Source organism: Meles meles, chromosome X (genome assembly GCF_922984935.1).
Source record: "Meles meles chromosome X, mMelMel3.1 paternal haplotype, whole genome shotgun sequence".
In the NCBI taxonomy this organism is placed as follows: Eukaryota; Metazoa; Chordata; class Mammalia; order Carnivora; family Mustelidae; genus Meles; species Meles meles.
The window spans coordinates 98,422,263-98,443,816 of NC_060087.1; the positions used below are offsets into that span (position 1 = coordinate 98,422,263).

Consider the following 21,554-nt stretch of genomic DNA (forward strand, 5'->3'; position numbering starts at 1 on the left):
CTTCCAGAAGCAGACGCGTCAAAGACATGATCAAATGGACAAGAATCGAAGGGTAACTATCAGTGCTTTCAATTTTATAGCACAGAGTCTCTGTAGTTTTTTAATATCATTTTCATTTGAACAGGCTTTTCTTTTTGAAGTGGCTTTCCTTCTGGTAGTTAGTTTTGACATCTGCTTGTACTGATGATTACTTTAATACATTGTTAAAGCCTTTTTAAAGCTTTTTAAAGCCACGTATGCTACACAGGTCGGCTTGACATGAGTCAGGTATTTCTAGCCTTGTAGTATAATTGCTTGCAAAAGGTTTCTGCTTCCATTACCCTCATTCTACCTTACTTAATGAGCCTCTAAGTGGGCACTAGCCACAAGGGAGATAAGATGATACAGGTAAGACTTTTTATTTTAAAGATTTTTATTTCTTTATTTGACAGAGAGAGAGAGCACAAGCAGGGGGAGTGAGAGAGGGAGTAGCAAGGCTCCCTGCTGAACAGGGAGTCCAATGCCACACGGGGCTCAATTCCAGGATGCTGGGATCATGACCTGAGCCAAAGACAGATGCTTTACAGACAGCCACCCGGGCGCCCCACAAATAAAATTTATTAATAGAATGTATTACTTTTTTTTAAAGATTTTATTTATTTATTTGACAGACAGAGATCACAAGTAGGCAGAGAGGCAAGCAGAGAGAGAGAGAGAGAGAGAGTGGGAAGCAGGCTCTTCGCCGAGCAGAGAGCCTGATGTGGAGCTCGATCCCAGAACACTGGGATCACGACCTGAGCCGAAGGCAGAGGCTTTAACCCACTGAGCCACCCAGGCACCCCAAGAATGTATTACTTTTTTTTAAGTAGGCTCCACAACCACCATGGGTCTTGGACTCACGACCTTGAGATCAAGAGTCCCACGGTCTACCGACTGAGCCAGCCAAGTACCCCTATAGCATGTGTTATTTTAAATACTCTTTACAATCTTTAAATACTCTTTACTATCCCTAGGGTATTGTCTTTATTTTATTTATTATTTATTTGCTGAAGTTCTATGAATAGCAGTTACAAGAAATGCTGTCTATTGATTAAGCCAATTAAATCTATTTTGTGGGAAACTTCCATCTTTAATACAGAGCCCATGTGTTTCACGTAAATATTTATTTATTTATTTTTAAAAGCTTTATTTATTTAAGTAATCTCTACACCCCACATAGGGCTTGAACTCACGACCCTGAGATCAAGAGTCACATGCTCTTCCGACCGAGCCAGCCAGCTGCCCCTGACATAAGCATTCTGTTGAGTAGATTTAGCTCCTACATAAAATACCTAATATTTATTCTTACACATGGCACTCTGGTATTTTTCCCAATACCTCTTTACTTATAGGAAAAGATAGGGTAGCTTAAATGACAGCATGTAAAGTGTTCTAGCCTGGGTTTCAGGGACTTGGCTTCCCTTCCTGGTTAATCTACTTACTAGCTGCATGTACGACCTTCTACAAGTCACCTCCTCTGCTCTCAATATTAGTTTTCTCCCCCAAGAAATAAGATTAGAATGAAGGAATCTATGAGATAGCTAAAGAGATCTAGGTGGTATGGTATGGTGACTAATGACAGGAGCTTTGGACTCTTGTTTGGATGAAATCATATCTAATCAATTTCAAGATACACTTTTTTTCAGGTTTTAATATCTCTGAAATCAGATAGTGCCTTACATTCAATGATATACTATAGTTAAATTGAAAAGCTTTAAAGGATTTCTCAGTGACATGTAAAATGACAGCCCATTTTATAACCATGGTGTCAGATTGAATGAGACATCGTAGCTGAGGAAGCCCGAGGCAGTCACTTCGAGCCTGTTTTCTCAGCTATAAAATGGGAATAATATTGCTCTCCTACTTTGCAATGAGCCACTAGGTGCCCTATCAACAGATTTTCAACATGAAGTGAAAAATCTCCTCGAGGGACGCCTGGGTGGCTCAGCTGGTAAAGCGTCTGCCTTTGGCTCAGGTCATGATCCCAGGTTCCTGGGATCCAGTCCCAAATTGGACTCTCTGCTCAGTGGGGAGCCTGCTCTTTCCTCTCCTTTTGCCTGCTGCTCTGCCTACTTGTGTCTTCTCTCTCTCTCTGTCAAATAAAATAAAAAATTTTAAATCCCCATGAGAATATAGGGGCAAATACGAATATTTTAAAAATAGGAACAAAATCTCTAATAGGCTTCCAGTATAGTCACAGCTATAACCTCCTAAATGTTTCTCTTTGTCCATTATTTCTTGAACCTGACTTCAGTTCCTACCATTCTAATAAATTTTTCTATCAAAAGATTTTTACTGTTTCTTTGTTGTCAAATTCAGTGGCCTTTTCTTAGTCCCTTCTTTCTCTACTTCTTTGTAGTATTTCTTCATTTCATACTTTTGAGCTCTTATTATACACCAGAAATGTGCTATGTACTTGAGAAAAAATCTTTACTCCAAGAAAGAAAAAGAAGGAAAGAAGAGAGAGAAGGAAGCAGGGGTGGGGAGGGAGAGAGAAAGAGAGAGAGAGAGAGGGAGAGAGAAAGAGAGTATAGCAAAAACACCTAGATAGAGGTGGGCCCAAGGTACCAACCAGCTAGGGAGGTCAGGGAAGGCATCCAAGAAGAGAGAAAGTGCTTGCCTTGAGTCCTAGAGGCAGAGTAGAATTAAGCAAAGCAGAAAAGGTAGGAAAGGCATTCTAGTCAGAGGAAACATCATGTGCAAAGGAATAGAAGCGAAAGAAAGCCCTGTATGTTAGGCATACCAGCCTGCAGTAGTTTTCCAAACTTTGTACTGCAGCATACTAGCGTTTTCGAAGCGGTACCCTAGGGGCCAATGAAGGCAGTTTTGCTTTCCCGTATTTTGCATATCGGGGTACCAAAAAGACTTTGTTAGGACTCGGTAGTCTACCACTTAAAAAAAAAAAGTTTGAAAAAAATCACTGAGCTCAAGTGCCAAGTGTGTGGGTAGAGCTATTGAGAGGCAAGTGTGAAGAGGTAGAGTGTCAGGAGCCTGATCACAGAGGGCCTGTGTGCCATGCTAGAGTACGGATTTTATATTGAGGGCAATACGGAAGTATTGAAAGACCTTAAGGAAGGAAATGGCATTGATCAATTTATTTTAGAAATAATTACATGAACTCAAATCCCTTTCTTCTTTTTAACAGATTTTATTTATTTATTTGACACACAGAGAGAGAGAGATCACAAGCAGGCAGAGAGACAGGCAGAGAGAGGGGGGAAGCAGGCTCCCTGCTGAACAGAGAGCTCGATGTGGGGCTCGATCCCAGGACCCTGAGATCATGACCTGAGTTGAAGGCAGAGGCTTAACCCCCTGAGCCATCCAGGCACCCCAAATCCCTTTCTTCTAATAGCTTTGAGTTGTAATTCCTGCTCCTTTCCCCCTAGTTCCATGGCTCCTATTCTCATTTCTCCTTTTTTGGCTTCTCTACCACCTCGTTAAGCTCCTGGATAATCTGCTGTGATTGCCACTAGTTTGCATGTAAACTGTACCCCCATTCTAGTGGCATCCTTATCCTTCTTTAGTTCTTGTCAAGGACCCTATTAACTAGTGTGGCCATATGTGAGGCTCTGTTTAGCTCATGGAGTCATTGCCCTTAGACACACATGCATCTTGAATTCAGGGCTGCCTTTGTAATAGGTTTAGTTATGAACATTAATATGTGCTTCCAACTTGAACATGAACTTTCCAATGAGAACATATTTGACCCGTAACCACCAACACTGAGGAATACCTTCATGTGTTACGGTCCTTTTGAGCCTACTGGCTTGAGGGACTTTTTGACTGCTATTACATTGTTTGTAAGGCTCTTAGTACCAAATCTGCTTGCAAACTAACTATGGTTAGGATTGCATATAAAAAGAGCCGAACTACCAAATACCAGCTACACATAACTGGACGCACTGAAACCAGTTCAGTTGTGGAGTGATCTGGACCAATTAACATTTGAATGGAATGTTTTCATTATGCTTTGGTTAGTTTCATTGACCACCTACCTGTAGGTGTAACCTGTGTGGTCATTTACAAAGTCATTACAGGCATAAGCGATTTAAGCTAATTATTGGAAAAAATCCCAACTTGCCCATGAAATACCTGATTAGGATACAGGTAAGATTTTCTAAACTTAAATTATTAGGATAATACAGTTCTCTATCTCACTTAGCTATCTTTTTAGTTTTTTACATTTTTTTAAAGTAATCTCTATACCCAATGTGGGGTTCAAACTTACAACCCCAAGAACAAGAGTCACTGGCTACTGATGGAGCCAGCCAGGCATTTCCCTCCCACTCCCCACTTAGTTACCTTAAATACAGTCAAATCACAGGCTTATTAAAGAAAAGTTATAAGGACACATTGGTGTATTTTAGCAACAGTTATTATCTTTCTCCTAGATCAAGACAAGTACCATGGGGATCCAGACCACATCTAGATCTTAAAAATTTTCTTCTGGGTCTCTACGAGCTATAATGCTTTAGGGAAGACATCTGACTTTTCTGAATCTTCATTTCCTAATTTGCTATGTGAGGGGGATGGACTGCTTGATCTCCAAGGAACCCCTGGCTTTGACATTCTTACATCTGTGAATAGGGGAGGAAAATCTGCAATTGAATGGTAGACCTAGGATCAAGCGAAGATAATATTGTTTCAGAAAATGTTAATTGAAGATGTAGAAAATAAGCACCTTGTGCTGAGTACAGAAGGCTTTTGCATGATTTGTTTCAATTTTTCCCATTTAGAGGTCACCAGAAGATGACCGCAGCAGCGTCCGTGAAAATGATCGAAGACATGAAAGGTAATTGCTGATAGACATATGCTTAGGGGAAAAATGAAACAAAAACAATTACAGGTAACTTACAGCAAGGGGCCTCTAGAACCTGATTCTGAACAATCCATAACAATTTCTGTTAACGATCCTAATATAGAACCAGAAAATTCCCGAGTAAAACTGCCTGGCTTGATTTTATATTTATGTTTGAGATTTCCATGTTTCATTTTTCTATGGTGAGCATAAATGTCTTGAGGTTGTATCCTTTCTACTTAAACCATGCAGGAATTATCACCCTGAAGAATTCAGTGCCATGAAGATTCTTCTTCATTTTCAGTCTTAAGATTAAAGCCCTCTGCTCTTTATAATCAATACTAGACATACTAAGTAAATTTCAGTGTTCCACATGATTTGAGATGTAAGCATGGAGGACTTTGCCAGGTGAAATTATCAGGAGCATTTGCATAATAGGCACTGTGCTAAGCCCTTTCACGTTTGTGCTATAATTTAATCCCCAGCAATCCTGTGAAGTAGGTATGAACATTTCCACATTACAGATGAACAAAATAAGCTCAATAGGGTATTTAACTTCCTCAAAACAGTACAACTACTAACATAATTCAAATTTTGAATGATATATTCAAATTTGGTTTGTGTGGCTACAAAGCTGTGGGCATTCTACTCTTCTTTATTTTTTAAAGAGATTTTTATTTATTTATTTGACAGACAGGGAGAGAGCACCAGTAGAGGGGGGCAGCAAACAGAGAGAGAGGGATGAGCAGGCTCCCTGCTGAGCAAGGAGCAAGGATCCTGGGCTCATGACCTGAGCTGAAGGCAGATGCCTAATGACTGAGCCACCCAGGCGCCCCTCATAGTTTTTTTTGTTTGTTTGTTTTCTTTTTTAAGATTTTATCTATTTATTTGACAGAGATCATAAGTAGGCAGAGAGGCAGGCAGAGAGAAAGGAGGAAGCAGGCTCCCTGCTGAGCAGAGAGCCCGATGTGGGGCTCCATCCCAGGACCCTGGGATCATGACCTGAGCTGAAGGCAGAGGCTTTAACCCACTGAGCCACCCAGGCGCCCCCCCCTTATCTTAGTTTTGATCACACTTTTAACATAGGAATATTAACTATATGTTTCTTTCTTTTTTTTTTCCAAAGCAGAATTGTCAAATTTCTTCTTCTTTTATTTTAGGTCTTTGGGGTTTGTGTCATACTCAGAAAAATCTTTCTTTTTTTCTTTTTAAAGATTTTATTTATTTACTTAACAGAGAGAGAGATCACAAGCAGGCAGAGCAGCAGGCAGAGAGAGAGGGAGAAGCAGGTTCCCCGCCGAGCAGAGAGCCCGATGTGGGGCTCGATTCCAGGACCCTGGGATCATGACCTGAGCCGAAGGCAGAGGTTTTAACCCACTGAGCCACCCAGGCGCCCCTCAGACATAGTTTTTTAAAACTCTCTGGTTATATTTGAGTTTGCACACATCTCTGTCAGATATGACATTTCAAAACAAATATGACATTTCAGTCAAAGTCTTGGAAATATAACCGATGTTTCTAATTGTGTCCTCTTACAAGAAGAACAAATTTTTTTTTAAGATTTTATTTATTTTTTATTTTTAAATTTTTATTTAAAAGATTTTATTTTTTATTTTTAAATTTTAAAAAAGATTTTGTTTATTTATTTGACAGACAACACAAGCAGGAGGCACAACAGGCAGAGGAGGAGGGCAAAACAGACTCCCCACTGAGCAGAGAGCCTAATGTGGGGCTCCATCCCAGGCCCTGGGATCATAACCTGAGCTGAAGGCAGTCACTTAACTGACAGAACCACCCAGGCGCCCCTATTTATTTATTTATTTACTTATTTAAAGAGAAAGAAAGCCTGAGTAGAGAGTGGGGCAGATGGAGAGGGAGAGAAGCAGACTCCTCCTTGAGCGCAGAACCCTAGGGGGTAGGGAGGGTGCTCAGTCCCACGACCCGGAGATCATGACCGAAGTGGAAATCAGGAGTCAGATGCTCAAGCAACTGAGCTACCCAGGTGCCCCTCTACTCTTCTGTAGTGTCTCTCCACCAGTACAAGTAAAGACAAGGTTCAATTCTTTAAAAGCCTAGCATATTAGTTTTCTATTGCTGCTTAAACAAAACACCACAAACTGCTTAGAACAGCACTGCTTTATTATCTCAGAGTCCTACTGCTCAGATGTCCAGGTACGCTGGGCTGGTTTTCTACCTAGGGCCTCCTGGAACTGAAATCCAGTTGCTTGCCCTGGGCTGTACTCTTATCTGGAGGCCCTAGGGAAGAGTCCACTTCCAAGCTCACTTTAGTTGTTGGAAAAATTTAGTTCTGGAGGTTCTAGGAATGAGGTTTCTGTTTCCCTGCTGGCTGTCAGCCACGGGTCACCCTGCTTCTAGAGGCAGCCTGAATTCCCTTTCTTGAGGGGCCCTTTCCATCCTCAAACCAGCAACAACATGTCATGTCCTTCTCATTTTTTGTTGTTGTTGTTTTTAAAGATCTTATTTATTTATTTATTAGAGAAAGAGAGAGAGAGAGAGAAAGCACAAGCAGGGGAAAGGGTGAGAAGGAGAGGGAGAAGCAGACTCCCTACTGAGTAGGGAGCCCGATGTGGGGCTCAATCCCAGGACCCTGAGATCATGACCTGAGCAGAAGACAGAGGCTTAACCCATTGAGCCACCCAGGCACCCCCAAAGGCAGACATTTAACCAACTGAGCCACACAGGGGCCTCTTTGTTTTCTTTCTTTCTTTTCCTTCTTTTTTTTAAGAGATATTTATTTAGTTAGTTAGTTAATTATTTTTAAGTAATCTCTACACCCAACATGGGATTTAAACTCACACCCGAGATCAAGAGTCCATGCTCTACCACTTGAGTCAGCCAGGTGCCTCTCCTCTTTGAATCATCCTGACTTCTTCTTTTGCCCGCTTTTGTTTTTCCCATATGATTAGATTAGGCCAGGCCAGATAAACCAGGATAATCTCCCTCTTTTTAGGCAGTTCACTGATAACTTCAGTTTCAAGTACGAGGTCTCTTTTGCCATGGATGTGATTTCTCATCATATTCACGGTTCTGAGGTGACCCTTTGGGGGTTATTTTTGGAATTCCACCTACCATATCTAGACTATTACACTTACCCGCTTTTCAAATGAAGAATGTAATATATTTTGTTCAACAAATCAAAAAAAACATGTCCATGGTCTGTGGAATGTTGTCAAAGAAAAGGAAAGAGAAAGTATAACTAAGAGTTAATTAGCAAACCAGTATTTATTTAATTACTCAGTGCACTCTCTCTTTTTGCCAAATCAAACACAGGTTTTTGTCCAGTTGGGTCCTCAGAGCAATAGTATTTATAACCAGAAAAAAAGCCAACAGTGAAAACTACACCTGACTTACTTAAAACTGCTGCATACAGGGGCACCTGGGTGGCTCAGTGGGTTAAGCCTCTGCCTTCAGCTCAGGTCATGATCTCAGGGTCCTGGGATCGAGCCCCATGTGGGGCTCTCTGCTCAGCGGGGAGCCTGCTTCCCCCCCCTTCTCTCTCCGCCTGCCTCTCTGCCTACTTGTGATCTCTCTCTGTCAGATAAACAAATTAAAAAAAAAAAAAATCTTAAAAACTGCTGAGTACAGCAACTTAACTAACAATGTCAAGATAACCACACAGCAGTCAGGCTTTTGTTGTTCTCTACGTCTCATAGAGTATGACTACATGCTCTGGTCTGAGTGTTTGCGTGCCCCAGAAATTCATATGTTGAAATCCTGATGCCCCAAGTGAAGGCGTTAGGAGTAGGGCCTTTGGGAAGTGATTAGATCGTAAGGGCGGAGCCACGCTGGATTAGAGTTTTTATAAAAGAGACCTTGCAGAGCTCCCTGGTCCCTTCTACCACCGGAGTCCTTAGCTAGAAGTTAGCAGTCTCTAGTCCAGAAGGGGGCATTTATCAGAACCTGATCGGCCCGCACCTCAATCTTCGACTTCCCAGCCTCCAGAACCATGAGAAATAAATGTTTGCTGTTCATAAGCCACCTGGTCTATTTACTTACAGTAGCCCAAACAGATGAAGACAAGACACGTGGTCAACATTCTTCCTTGAACTCTTCAGCCATCCATTAAAAAAAAAATCTTCTGTCCTGTTTATTTTCATGAAGGTCTGTTATAGCAAGAACCACATCTACCATCAGCTGTTCAGGAGGGGCTAGGGAGAGGATACCCTTGCAACATGGCAGAATGAGAATTTTGGGATAGCCGAGCTGCTTTTTGTCTTAATTTCTATGTATCCATGTGTTCTGGCTACTTTTATTTATTTATTTATTTTAAGATTTCACCTAGTCACTTGACAGAGAGAGAGGGAGAGCACGGCAGGAGGAACAACAGGCAGAAGGAGAGGGAGAAGCAGGCTAAGCAAGCAGAGAGCCCAATGCGGGGCTCGATCCCAGGACCCTGAGATCATGACCTGAGCTGAAGGCAGAGGCTTAACCCACTGAGCCACCCAGGCACCCCCTGGCTACTTTTTAAATAACAACTGTATTTAGATACAATTTTCATACCATAAAGTTCACCCACTTAGAGTATCCAATTCAATGGCTTGTAGTATATTAACAGAGTTATGTCACCATCACCGTAATCTAACTTTACAATGTTTTCATTATCCCCAAAAGAAACTCCTTGTACCCATTAGCAGTCATTCCCCATTAACTCCTTTCCCCCCCTCCTCCCGAACCCAAGGTAATTACTAAAGTATTTTCTTTATATATGGATAATCTGGCTACTTTTTTGTTAATATTTTATTTATTTATTTGACAGAGATCACAAGTAGGCAGAGAGGCAGGCAGAGAGAGAGGAGGAAGCAGGCTCCCTGCTGAGCAGAGAGCCCGATGTGGGGCTCGATCTCAGGACCCTGAGATCATGACCTGAGCTGAAAGCAGAGGCTTAACCCACTGAGCCACTCAGGCCCCCCAGATCTGGCTACTTTTGTTCCAAAGTACTTATAGGAACGGCCATCCTGAAATAACAGTAAAGCTTCTTTGGCATTTAAACAGGAGCAAAACTCATCTAGTGGTTTTGAAGTAACAATATATAAGAGGCTAGATTAAGGCATGCAGGTGATCCTCTTGGATACTATGCAAACATCCCTAGTTTCAATACTTGGAGTCTCTCTCTCTCTCTTTTTTTTTTTAAAGATTTTATTTATTTATTTGACAGAGATCACAAGTAGGCAGAGAGGCAGGCAGAGGGAGAGGAAGGGAAGCAGGCTCCCTGCTGAGCAGAGATCCCGATGTGGGGCTCAATCCCAGAACCCTGAGATCATGACCTGAGCTGAAGGCAGAGGCTTTAACCCACTGAGCCACCCAGGTGCCCTTGGAGTCTCTCTCTTTTTTTTTTAAAGATTTTATTTATTTATTTGACAGAGAGAGAGAGAGAGATCACAAGTAGGCAGAGAGGCAGGCAGAGAGAGGTGGGGGTCGGGGAAGCAGGCTCCCTGCTGAGCCTGATGCGGGGCTCGATTCCAGGACCCTGAGATCATGACCTGAGCCAAAATCAAGAATCAGCTGCTTAACCAAATGAGCCACGCAGGTGCCCTAGAATCTATTTTTTTTTTAAGATGTCTTTGTTTATTTGAGAGAGAGAAAGTGAGAGAGGGCACAGGGAGTCTTAAGCTGTGGAGCCTCTGAGCATGGAGCCCCACATGGGGCTTGATCCTACCATCCTGAGATCATGACCCTGAGATCTCAACTTGAGACAAAACCAGGAGTCAGATGCTTAACCTACTGTACCCCCAGGAGAACACAGTACTTGGAATCTTAATACTAAAAGGAACTTTGAAGATTCTTGAGCATACCTTTTTCATTATACAGCTGGTGGAAAAGAGACCCAGAGAGGCTAAATTGAAGGGCCCAAAGTTGCTCATCTACTTCGTGCCTGTCAAATACATTTTTATTAAATATTATACTTAATTGACAGATGCATGAGACGGGCTAAAACTTCACTTCTAACAAGGAAAAAAACCTCAACCAAGAGTTCCTGGCAGCAGGCCAGAGGAAAACACCTGGAACTCAACTTTGGAGCGACTGCTAACCAGGTAAGTGTAATAGAATTGCAGCATAAGCTTGCCCATGAGATGTTCAAGAATCCATGTCTATGTTAAGTACATACAAGGGTTATCTTGTATGTATAGGAAAAAAATGGTTAATCAAAGCCTATCTGGAGCCCTTTAATACACAAGAAATGTCTTCCCTGTATTTCGCCTTTGTGAAAGACGTGAAGGTCAAGAAAATAAGCTGACCTCCATTACATTTTGTTAACGTGAACTCAAGTCAAACGAAGATTTAGCTCAGTCTACTGTGCATTTACATCTGCAGTGGCCTTAAAGCTCAACAGGGTTCCCACTTGCCAAGGAGACATTCTGTGCGTATAAAGAAAAAACAAAAGCGAAAATGAAAACAAAACTAAACAAGAAAACCAATGTATTTTTACAGATTTTCACAGCAGGGGCTGAAATCAAAAGAATGATCTGCCGACTTTCGACTTTTGGTTAGCAACAGGTTAAATTAACCAGAGCACCCTGTTCCATTCGTATTCTGATTAATTATGTTCCACATAAAACCAGATGACCCACACGTGGGAAATAGGCAATATATAATATTGGAGAGATGACCTTCGCCTCAGAGCAGTATCAGTCTGGCTTCTGACTTAGTTTTTGGGGTGGTGTTAAAAAGCTATTTCTTTCTTTCTTTCTTTCTTTTTTTTTTAAGATTTTAATTTTTTATTTGACAGAGAGACACAGCGAGAGAGGGAACACAAGCAGGGAGAGCGAGAGAGGGAGAAGCAGGCTTCCCACCGAGCAGGGCTGGATACCAGGACCCTGGGATCGTGACCTGAGCTGAAGGCAGACGCCTAATGTCTGAGCCACCCAAGCATCCCTAAAAAGCTATTTCTTAAGATAGAGAGAGAAACTTAGGCTCAGTGGCAGTCTATATAAGGAAGACACTGGAAGTTAAGTCTCCGGAGATCTCTGAGGTATTCCAGCTGGTTATGGACTAATAATATCAATTGGAAGTCACTTAGCCCTAGGGGGTGTCTTCACAAGGCAGATGACCAAACTCCCGGGCATAGGTGAGGCATTTAGTCTCCACTGCATAGAAGTAAGCCTGCCCCTCATCCCACTGTGCAAGCTTACCTGCTTACTCTGTGGACAAGTGTGTGCTTTCTTTTTTACCTCTTCAGTTAAAGCCCTTTGAGGACACTGTTTAGCCAAAGAACCCAAGAGCTGGTTATACCATAGATTAGGCAAACTCCTTCATGATTTTAGGGTCACAGAGAAGAGCTCTATGAAGTCCCTTCAAACTCATGGTCTTTCTCTGGTCACTCCCAGCCTTCTCCAGCTGTCCCCACCCTATCTAATTCAATAACCAAGTTCCCTGAGTGTTTTTTAACATTAACCCACTGAAGTCATAGCTTTTCTTTCCTTCACAGACTAAGCTTTCACTCAATGAAAGATTCTCTAAGCTGAAAATGAAGAAAATACCAGAATCAATCATCAGTTCTGAAGACCAAAAAGCCGTTTCCTCTTAAAAGTTTGCTGTTAACAGGAATATTGTAGTGAATTAATGCTAGAGTCTAGATGCATTGTTCCAGTATTTAACTTTTTGCTGCTCTTGTTAATGTATTTCTTAAGTAAGCTTTGATGAAGAAAACAAATGTTTAATTTGTTTGCATAAAAGAACAGAAAGATGAGTAAGAAGTAGGAAAGGTGATTTGGAAGGAGAGATGTTAGGAAGACAGCTATGTTTTCAGAACGACGTGTCTTTTGAATATTAGAGAATTTGTTTATTTGGTTTGATTTGTTCCTTGGGCTCTAGAGCCCACATATGAGTCCCAAGTAGACTCTCTTTCAACAATAGAGCAAAATTATTGATAAGTATCTTTTGTGATAAACAATCTCTGTCTCAAAAGTTAGTAAGATTGAATTCTACTCTTTATTAAAAGGACAAAATTGTATCCAAGCATTTTTTTTTTGGAAATTATGCTTTTGCTTTGGACATGAACTTGTAAGAATTTCAAATTGTTCTACTATCATTTTCCGTGAACACATTACATTAATAAAGTTTAAATGCAAATGTGACTTTTTTCCTTTCCATCTATAGTTGGGGTCCAAAGTATGGATCCTGATGCAGACGGGTGATCAAAGTGTAATCAGGATGTTAGCTGTCGTCCCGCCAAGCCCGTCATTACAATACCCTAAAAATACTGTTTTATAATGACTTGGTACTTCCACATAGGACTGGTGGTTTTCCGCTTAATTTAATAAATCCTGTCCTTATATGTAATAGTTATTTGTGCAAGGAACATGAAATACAGTATAGAAATACAGGAAGGAATAGGTGGATTCTAGTCTGGCTCATTTATACCATTGTTTTCTGAACCAAATTAACAAGTGGTAAAGACTCTCCCACTAATATCATCGTGTTGAAAAGCCAAGCAATCACGAGTTTGACCAAACGTCCGTATACTTGGAGGTAGTTTTGCTGCCAAATCCTAATCTTGAATATGGAGAACGACAATATGCAAGAAGCTTCAGAGCCTAATTTGTAGCAAGTGATTTGGGGAAAGAATGTCTCTTCAGATTGCAAAAACAATGCATGCTCATTGAAGGAATTTTAGAAAACACAAAATACCAAAAAAAAAAAAAAATACACACACACACACACACACACACAACACCTGTGAGCTCTACCTCCATATTTATTGTCCAGACACTGAGATTTCCTCAGTAGCAGAGCTTTCTTTCTGCAGTATGTACCCAGTTCCCCAGTGCTAGACATTTAGGCTGCATCTAGTTTGAATTTTTGTAAATTAAACTTGTGATGAGCATCTGTGTAGCTCTATCTTTGCAGTGTGACTCCAGTTTGTCCCATATGATCATTTTCTGGAAGTAGAATTGCTAGATAAAATAGTACTTATTTAGAATGCTCCACATATTGATAAAGTGCTGTACAGAATATCTACAGAATAGGAAAGGCTTGTTTTCTCATACCCTCACCAACAGAGAATATGGGATAGATATATTATTTTCAGTGTCTTGCCTGCTGATGGATAATGTTGAGTAAAGAGAAACAGCATAAGTCAACGAACCTCGTAATATCTTCCAAGCTCCAGATGGTCTCTTTTCTATTTTAAACGGTAGCCATGGTGTCTTTTCTATATTAAACAGCAGCCATACAACTCACACATCTCTCCCTCTCTACCTTGAATAGCGTAAGAAGTACAGGAGTGTAAACAACCAGTATGGTCAATGCCAAGAGAGAGACACTCCAGCTATTTGTCAGTACACGAACCAAGAAACAGGCTGACTGAATTTTCCATGTTTGCCTCATTTGGCACAGATCATTGCATAGGTTTTTTTTAAACTTTTTTTTTTTTAAGATTCTATTTATTTGACAGAGAGAGAGACAGCAAGAGCGGAAACGCAAGCAGGGGGACTGGGAGAGGGAGAAGCAGGCACCCCACAGAGCAGGGAGCCCGACGAGGGGCTCGATCCCAGCACCCTGGGACCATGACCTGAGCTGAAGGCAGATGCTTAACCGACTGAGCCACCCAGGTGTCCCACCATTAATTTTTTTTTTTTTACCATTGTTTATTTATTTATTTGAGAGAGAGAGAGACAGAGAGAACAAGCAGGGGGAGCGACAGGGAGCGGGAGAGGGAGAAGCAGGCTTCCTGCTGAGCAGGGAGCTCGACAGGGTGCTCGATCCCAGGACCCTGCGATCATGACCTGAGCCAAAGGCAGACGCTTAATTGACTGAGCCACCCAGGCGCCCCCATATAGCATTCATTTTTGAAGTGAGGTCCTTAAGACAGTGTCATCAGCATCACTCAGGACTCTCCAGGCTCAAACTCTCCAGGCTCACCGCAGCCCTACTCAATCTGAAACTCCGGGTGTGGTCCCAGCAGTCTGTGTGATGCAAGCTATAGTGTGAGATTGTGCACTACCTGGCTTCTCGGTGGCAACTAAAAGTCACACCCAAGACCAGGTAGAAATTGTAGGGCCCACCCTATGTCCCTGTCTTCTGTTTCAACCTCTCTGCTTACTGCTTTTTACGGATGTCAGGATGTGCGCTCTCCCCCCTCCATCTCTGCTCTAATGCTCTCTCCACGGGATGAGAGTGGGTGTTGGAGAACCCCTGCTTGTCTGTATCTGCGGTCCTCCCTCCATGTGGCCACCCTCTGATCCTAGGTTTTTTAGAGCTAGGGCCAGGGATGTACCAACAGATCCCACTCTGTTTACTGTTCGGGGTGGGGGTCGTCGTGGAACCGGACATGGCAGGGCTGGCTTTTGAACCCACATCTCTTAGCACGCCTTTGCTTCAGTCACGCCTCTCTCTGGGATATTCTTTTGCTCCTTTGCGGACTTTGGATCCTGCTCATCCCTTCAAGAAGCAGCTCTGCTATGTCACATGCATTTAAATGCGGGAAAACTACCAAGCTGTCTGTACGTGATTTGGCCCCTTTGTCATTTGATGCCTGGCTTCGTCCTCTTCTCTTCTTTACTTCCAATTTTCTTCTCCCACATGCCTTTCCAGCCACACGGGCCTCCTTATTGTGCGTCTAACCAGGATGATGCTCCCGCCTCAGAGTGTTTTGCAGCTGATTTCTATCCACCTGGACGCTTTCCCCCAGAACACACTTCCTTCAGACGTTTGCACGGCTCCCTCCGATCATTCAGGTTTCTGTTCAAATGTCACTTCTCAGCGGCCCCTCTCCTGTCACCTGTCATGCAACTCACATTCTTTCATGGGGAACCTGGTGCCAAACCATTCGTAGACAACCTGCTTCTGGGTCAGGGGATTTTGTATGGGGCAGAGCAGCTGTCTCCCTGCGATCTGTTGAAAGTCAGCCCTCAACATGAGGGTTTGTCCAAAATAAATAAACAAACAAACAAACCAAAAAACTGAAGACCAATACCACTTCTATCACCTCAGAGACTGTCCATGACTACCTACCTAAAAGAATACTGCAATCCCCTTACCATGCTTTTTTTTTCTTGACAGCATTTTTTTAAAGATTTATTTTATTTTATTTATTTCTCAGAGAGAGAGAGCACAAGCAGGAGAAGGGGAAGAGGGAGAGGGAGAAACAGAGCACCTGCTCGGCAGGGAGCCCTAAGATAGGGCTCAAACTCAATCCCAGGGCACCGGGGCCATGACCCAAGCTGGAGGCAGACGCTTAATGGACTAAGCCGTCCAGGTGCCCCTTTCTTTACAGCATTTATCATTCTATAGCATTTGGTGCTATCTTAATTTGTTGATTTTTGTCCCTACCCTTGACTGTAAGCCCTATGAGGGCAGGGACCTCCTTGATTTTTTTTCTTCGGTGTTTTAATCTCCAGTGCATAGCAAAATGCCTAGCATATAGAAGGTGCTAATCAATATTTGTTGACTGAAATTCAGAGTGTTGCCAAAAAAAAAAAAAAAAAAAAAGAAGATTGGGAAAAAGGCACCATTGTGCACTAGAATTTGAGAACTATAGGAAATGGGTGTTTTCCCACACCAATCTTTCCAGACTTCACACATTTTCTGAAATAATCACATTTTACTTATATATGAAAAAAATAAATCCATTTGTGAGTGAAATAAGTCCTAAATTTGCTTTTTGGATTGTACAGCCAGTACCTTGAGTTGTGTGGGGTTTTTGTCTGTCTGTCGGCTATGCGTCAGGAAGATTTCCTTTCTCCAGCCGAGTGCTGCCCCTCGGCCAGCAGATGGCAGCATTCAACTTGTAGAAGAGCCTTCCACCAACCGACCAACACGCATTACAAGAACAAAAAGGTAGGAGGAAGGAAGGGGAAGGGAAACGCGGGGGGGGGGGGGCGAGGGGAGGGAAGAAGAAAGATATTTTCTGGTTAAACAGTTGTGGAGTGTTTGCATACTTCAGAAAACGGACAACTGTTTGAAGCTAAAAAACAGCCTTACAGCAGTTTTCCGGTTTAATTCAGATGGGTTATCTTCAGGCTAGTTACCTGTTTTCTGATGAAACATTTTATTTTGAAATAGCTAGAGGCACCTGCAGTCGTTAGAGGCAGTACAGACCACATGTGCCCTGGACCCGGTTTCCCTGGTGGCACCACCTGCGGAGCTAGAGTCTCGACCTGGATCCACAGGCTTTTGTAATGATCAGAAGTGCATCGTCACACCCAGCAGATTTAAGTTACAGTCAGTGATAGAAAATGTGCAAGTACAATCTGTTAAGTTCTTTAAAGGCTAATTTCCTCAAGCTCCCTTCTCACTGCCCCCCAAATATTTGGCTAAACCAACATGTGAGTTGCTCATGCATGAATGGAACAATAATAAAATCTCCCTCGCTTTCATTTTCTTCACAATATCCTCATTAAAATAATTTCAGGGTGCCTGGGTGGCTCAGTAGGTTAGGCAGCTGTCTTTGGTCTTCATCGCAGGGTCCTGGGATCCAGTCCTGCATCAGGCTCCCTGCTCATCAGGAGTCTGCTTCTCTCTCTCTCTGTCTCTCTCTCAAAAATAAATAAAAATACTTTAAAAAAAAAAGATTTTATTTATTTATTTGACAGACAGAGATCACAAGTAGGCAGAGAGGCAGGCAGAGAGAGAGGAGGAAGCAGGCTCCCTGCTGAGCAGAGAGCCCGATGCGGGGCTCGATCCCAGCACCCTGGGATCATGACCTGAGCTGAAGGCAGAGGCTTTAACCCACTGAGCCACCCAGGCACCCCAATAAAAAAACTTTTTAAAAAAGAATATATACCTTGCCATCTAGTATTTGCTTTAACATATTCTAGCAATAAAGAAACAAGGAAGGGATAATTATATGTAATTTGTAAATAAGTAAAATGCACGAATATTCTATAACAAAAAGGTTTTTAAAAGATTTTATTTTTTATTTATTTAGAGAGAGTGCTCATGCGTGAGCTTGGGAGGAGGGGCAAAGGGAGAGAAAGAGAGAGAGAGAATCGCAAGCAGATTCTGTGTTGAGTGTGGAACCCAACTCAGGGTTCAATCTTAGAACCCTGGGATCCTGACATGAGTCAAAATCAAGAGTCAGACACTTAACTGACTGAGCCACCCAGGTGCCCCTATAATAAAAAGTTTTTTTTTTTTTTTTTTAAGAATACCTCGGTTTATATAAGTGTACTAGATATTCTCTTCTTAAAGCACATCCAGACTGGAGAACTGAGCAAGAAATACAAGAAAAGGAAGAGTGGGAAATGGTGAGGAGGTTGAGGGTGAGGACAAACTTCTTCCAGTTAACTTCCTTATCTAGTCTTGGTTCTTGACTGAACCAGCTATGTGATCTTACACAAGTCACTTCTCTTCTAGAGGCTTCAGTTTCTTCATCTGGTATGGTCTTTAGGAAAAAAAAAAAGGTCTTTTACATCCCTAAAAGTAATACACACCTTGGCTCCCTACAAAACCTGAAATATTTATTTATTTATTTTATTTTAATTTTTATTATTTTTTAAAGATTTTATTTATTTATTTGACAGAGATCACAAGTAGGCAGAGAGGCAGGCAGAGAGAGAGGAAGGGAAGCAGGCTCCCTGCTGAGCAGAGAGCCGGATGTGGGGCTAGATCCCAGGACCCTGGGATCATGACCTGAGCCGAAGGCAGAGGCTTTAACCCACTGAGCCACCCAGGTGCCCCCAAACCTGAAATATTTAAATTCCTCTTTGAATTTTCTGAAAAAGATGCCAAAGGAAGCCTCAGATCAGAAAAAGCTCCATGGTCCTGGCTTCATCATTTCTTTCTTTTTTTTTTTTTTAAGATTTATCTACTTATTTTAGAGAGAGAGGGAGAGAGGGCACAAGCCAGAGGGGTAGGGGGGAGAGGGAGAGAATTGTAAGCAGACTATGTGCCCAGTGTGGAGCTTGACGCTGATCCCACCACCGTGAGATCACGACCGAAGCTGAAAGCAAGAGTACCAGTCTCAACTAACTTTGCCGCCCAGGCACCCCTTGGGGCCATTATCATTCTTTACAGCTAAGCATCCTTACAGCCCCATGGTTCTTCAGAAGGCCTAAGGCCACCCGCTCTGGAATGGGACTAAAGTCTTGGGCAAGCAGACATACTCACCGTTGAGGTCTCCCCATGGCCCGGGGGTACCCAAGGAACATGGCTCTGTACCACTCCCATGGCTACCCTCAGCTTCCACTGACTGTAAGAGCAGAGGCTGGCGTAGACCGAGTCCCATCTCTGGCACTTCCGAGCTATGTGTGATCTTGCTTGGTTTATTCCTAGTTCCCAGTCTCCCCACAGATAAAATTGTTGTGAGAAGCAAGGTAATAATCAATGTGAGTTGGAAGATAGAGAGGTGATGGAAGCATACATTTGAAATACTATGAGCTTTCAGGGTTTACCCTTCAGGGTTTACCCCCTTTCCACTCAAGTTGTTAGTCATGGTCTAGGTGGTAGCAATGAGGGTATCAGAAGACATGAGCAGTGGGATCTTCCTGAATTTAGAGGAACAAAGTTTTTGGGCAGTGGTGAGCTAGATCCAGCTCCAGATGGCTCTTGGTGAAATTAATATAGAATTAACCACTTATTTAATTAAAAAAATTTTTTTAAGAGAGAGAGCACAGGGATGTGTGTGCGAGTGGGGGAGGGGTAAGGCAGGGGGAGAGAGAGAATCTTTTTATTTTTTTTAAAGATTTTATTATTTATTTGACAGACAGAGATCACAAGTAGGCAGAGAGGCAGCCAGAGAGAGGGGGAAGCAGGTTCCCTGCTGAGCAGAGAGCCCAATGCGGGGCTCGATCCCAGGACTCTGAGATCATGATGGGAGCCGAAGGCAGAGGCTTTAACCCACTGAGCCAACCAGGTGCCCCGGAGAGAGAGAATTTTAATCAGGATCCCCACCCAGTGCAGAGCCCAATGTGGTACTCGATCTCATGACCTTGGGATCATGACCTGAGCTGAAATCCAGGGTCTGATCCTTAATGACTGAGCCACCCAGGGGCTCCTAGAATGAACCGTTTTGAATTGAACAGTTCAGTGACATACATCTAGTGCCCAAACATTTCCATCACTCCAAAATAAAACCTCATAGCCATTAAGCACTTACACCCCCTTCCATTTACCCTCACCCTGGCCTCTGGCAACCACCAATCTGCTTTCTGTTTCTATGGACTTATCTATTCTGGATATATTAGAAATGGAATCATGTGACCTTTGTGTCTGCCTTCTCCCACTTAGCATCATGTTTTCAAGACTAATCCATCTTGAAGCATATATCGGTATTTCATTCCTTCTTGCGGCTGAATAATACACATCACGTACCACATTGTTTGTCCATTCACCAGTTGCTGGATATCTGAGTGGTTTCCACTTTTTTGGTTATTATGAATAATGCTAACTTGAACATTCCTGTGTAATTTGTGTGTGTGCGTGTGTGTGTACATATTTCAGTGCTCTTGGGTATGTACCTAAGAGTAGAATTGTTGGGTCATATGGTAAGTTGGTGTTACCAGGGTTGGAAAAAAAAATGTCTATAATCAGCTTTCATGGCCAGCTGGAAATAAGCACATGAAAAGGCATGCCACATCATTAGCCAGCTGCGAAACGCAGGCCCAAACCACAATGAGATACTGCTTCACACCCGCTAGGATGGGTATAATCAAAAAGACACAGGGGGTACCTCTCATCAACCTGGCTCAGTTAAGCATCCAGCATCTGACTCTTGGTCTGTGCTCAGGTCTTGATCTCAGGGTCGTGGAGCCTACTCAAAAAAAAAAAAAAAAAAAAAGACAAGTGTTGATGAGAATGTGGAGAAATGAGAGTCCTCATACTTTGCTGGTGGGATTGTAAAATGGTGAAGACGCTTCAGAAAACAGTCTGGCAGTTCCTCAAATGGTTAAACATGGAGCTTGTGCATTTGTGAATGTTTCCTGGGCCCGGGGAGGGGGCAGTGGTCAGAGTCTGAATAGAACAGCTTGAGAGCCTTTTCCCTTTCCCAGGGGTGGGCTAAGCATTAAACACATGCCTCTTGGAGGAATATATGGAGATGACATTCATCTCCTTGGTCCCCTTGTCATATCCCCCAACCCTACCTCCACTTCTCACTTCCCCAAATGATGGGATCCTATTGCAATAGGAATTCTTCTCTCCTAGACAACTGGTACAGAAAAGGCCACTTGTGGTTTTCCTTTTTTGGTGATAACGGATTTTTTTTTTTTTTTGGAAGGGCTGGCAGAGGCTTACCATGTAATCCACATTATGTATTTCATACATGCAGTTCACATTATGTATTTTCTTGATTCTGGATCTTACTCCCACTGTCCTACCTATGCAAATGACTGACTCATTCCTTTCAGCCTGTCTAGATCATTCCCACCCTGTGAGGTCCCAGCCACATCCCACTCCCACCCCCTTGTAAACTCTTCCCTCCATCAAACTCAGGAAGAGTCCAGTGACTCTGGAGCAGAACTCCTCAATATCATTATACCCTTAACCAAACACTGTAAAACGCTGTTGTATTTTAACTGGATACTGTTACATACATCATTTTTTGGTATATGTAATGTCATCATGTGCTATGGAAACTGAGGCAAGGGCAAATAGTTGAAGAAATAATTAAGGTGGGTAAATTTCAGATGGAGCAAATGTGAACTAGATATTTAAAAAAATTTTTTACTTGGAATGGTTTGATTTTAGTTGGAGGAGCACTAATGCTTTGTAGCTGTATCATGTCACTTCCTTTGGGTGGCCACATAAGGGCCACCAGAACCCAAATGAGAAATTGACA

At 42.5% G+C, this 21,554-nt stretch overlaps 1 protein-coding gene across 1 annotated transcript in view; it reads left to right on the forward strand.

The window, feature by feature from the left end:
• LUZP4 (leucine zipper protein 4) overlaps window positions 1-21,554 on the forward strand; it is a 36,872-nt gene that overhangs the window by 9,348 nt on the left and 5,970 nt on the right. Inside the window, exons 7-10 of the mRNA XM_045994811.1 lie at window positions 4,020-4,125; window positions 4,755-4,810; window positions 16,453-16,615; window positions 17,969-18,024. Of these exons, the coding sequence (XP_045850767.1) occupies window positions 4,020-4,125; window positions 4,755-4,810; window positions 16,453-16,615; window positions 17,969-18,024 (381 nt within the window). The remainder of the gene's footprint in view (window positions 1-4,019; window positions 4,126-4,754; window positions 4,811-16,452; window positions 16,616-17,968; window positions 18,025-21,554) is intronic.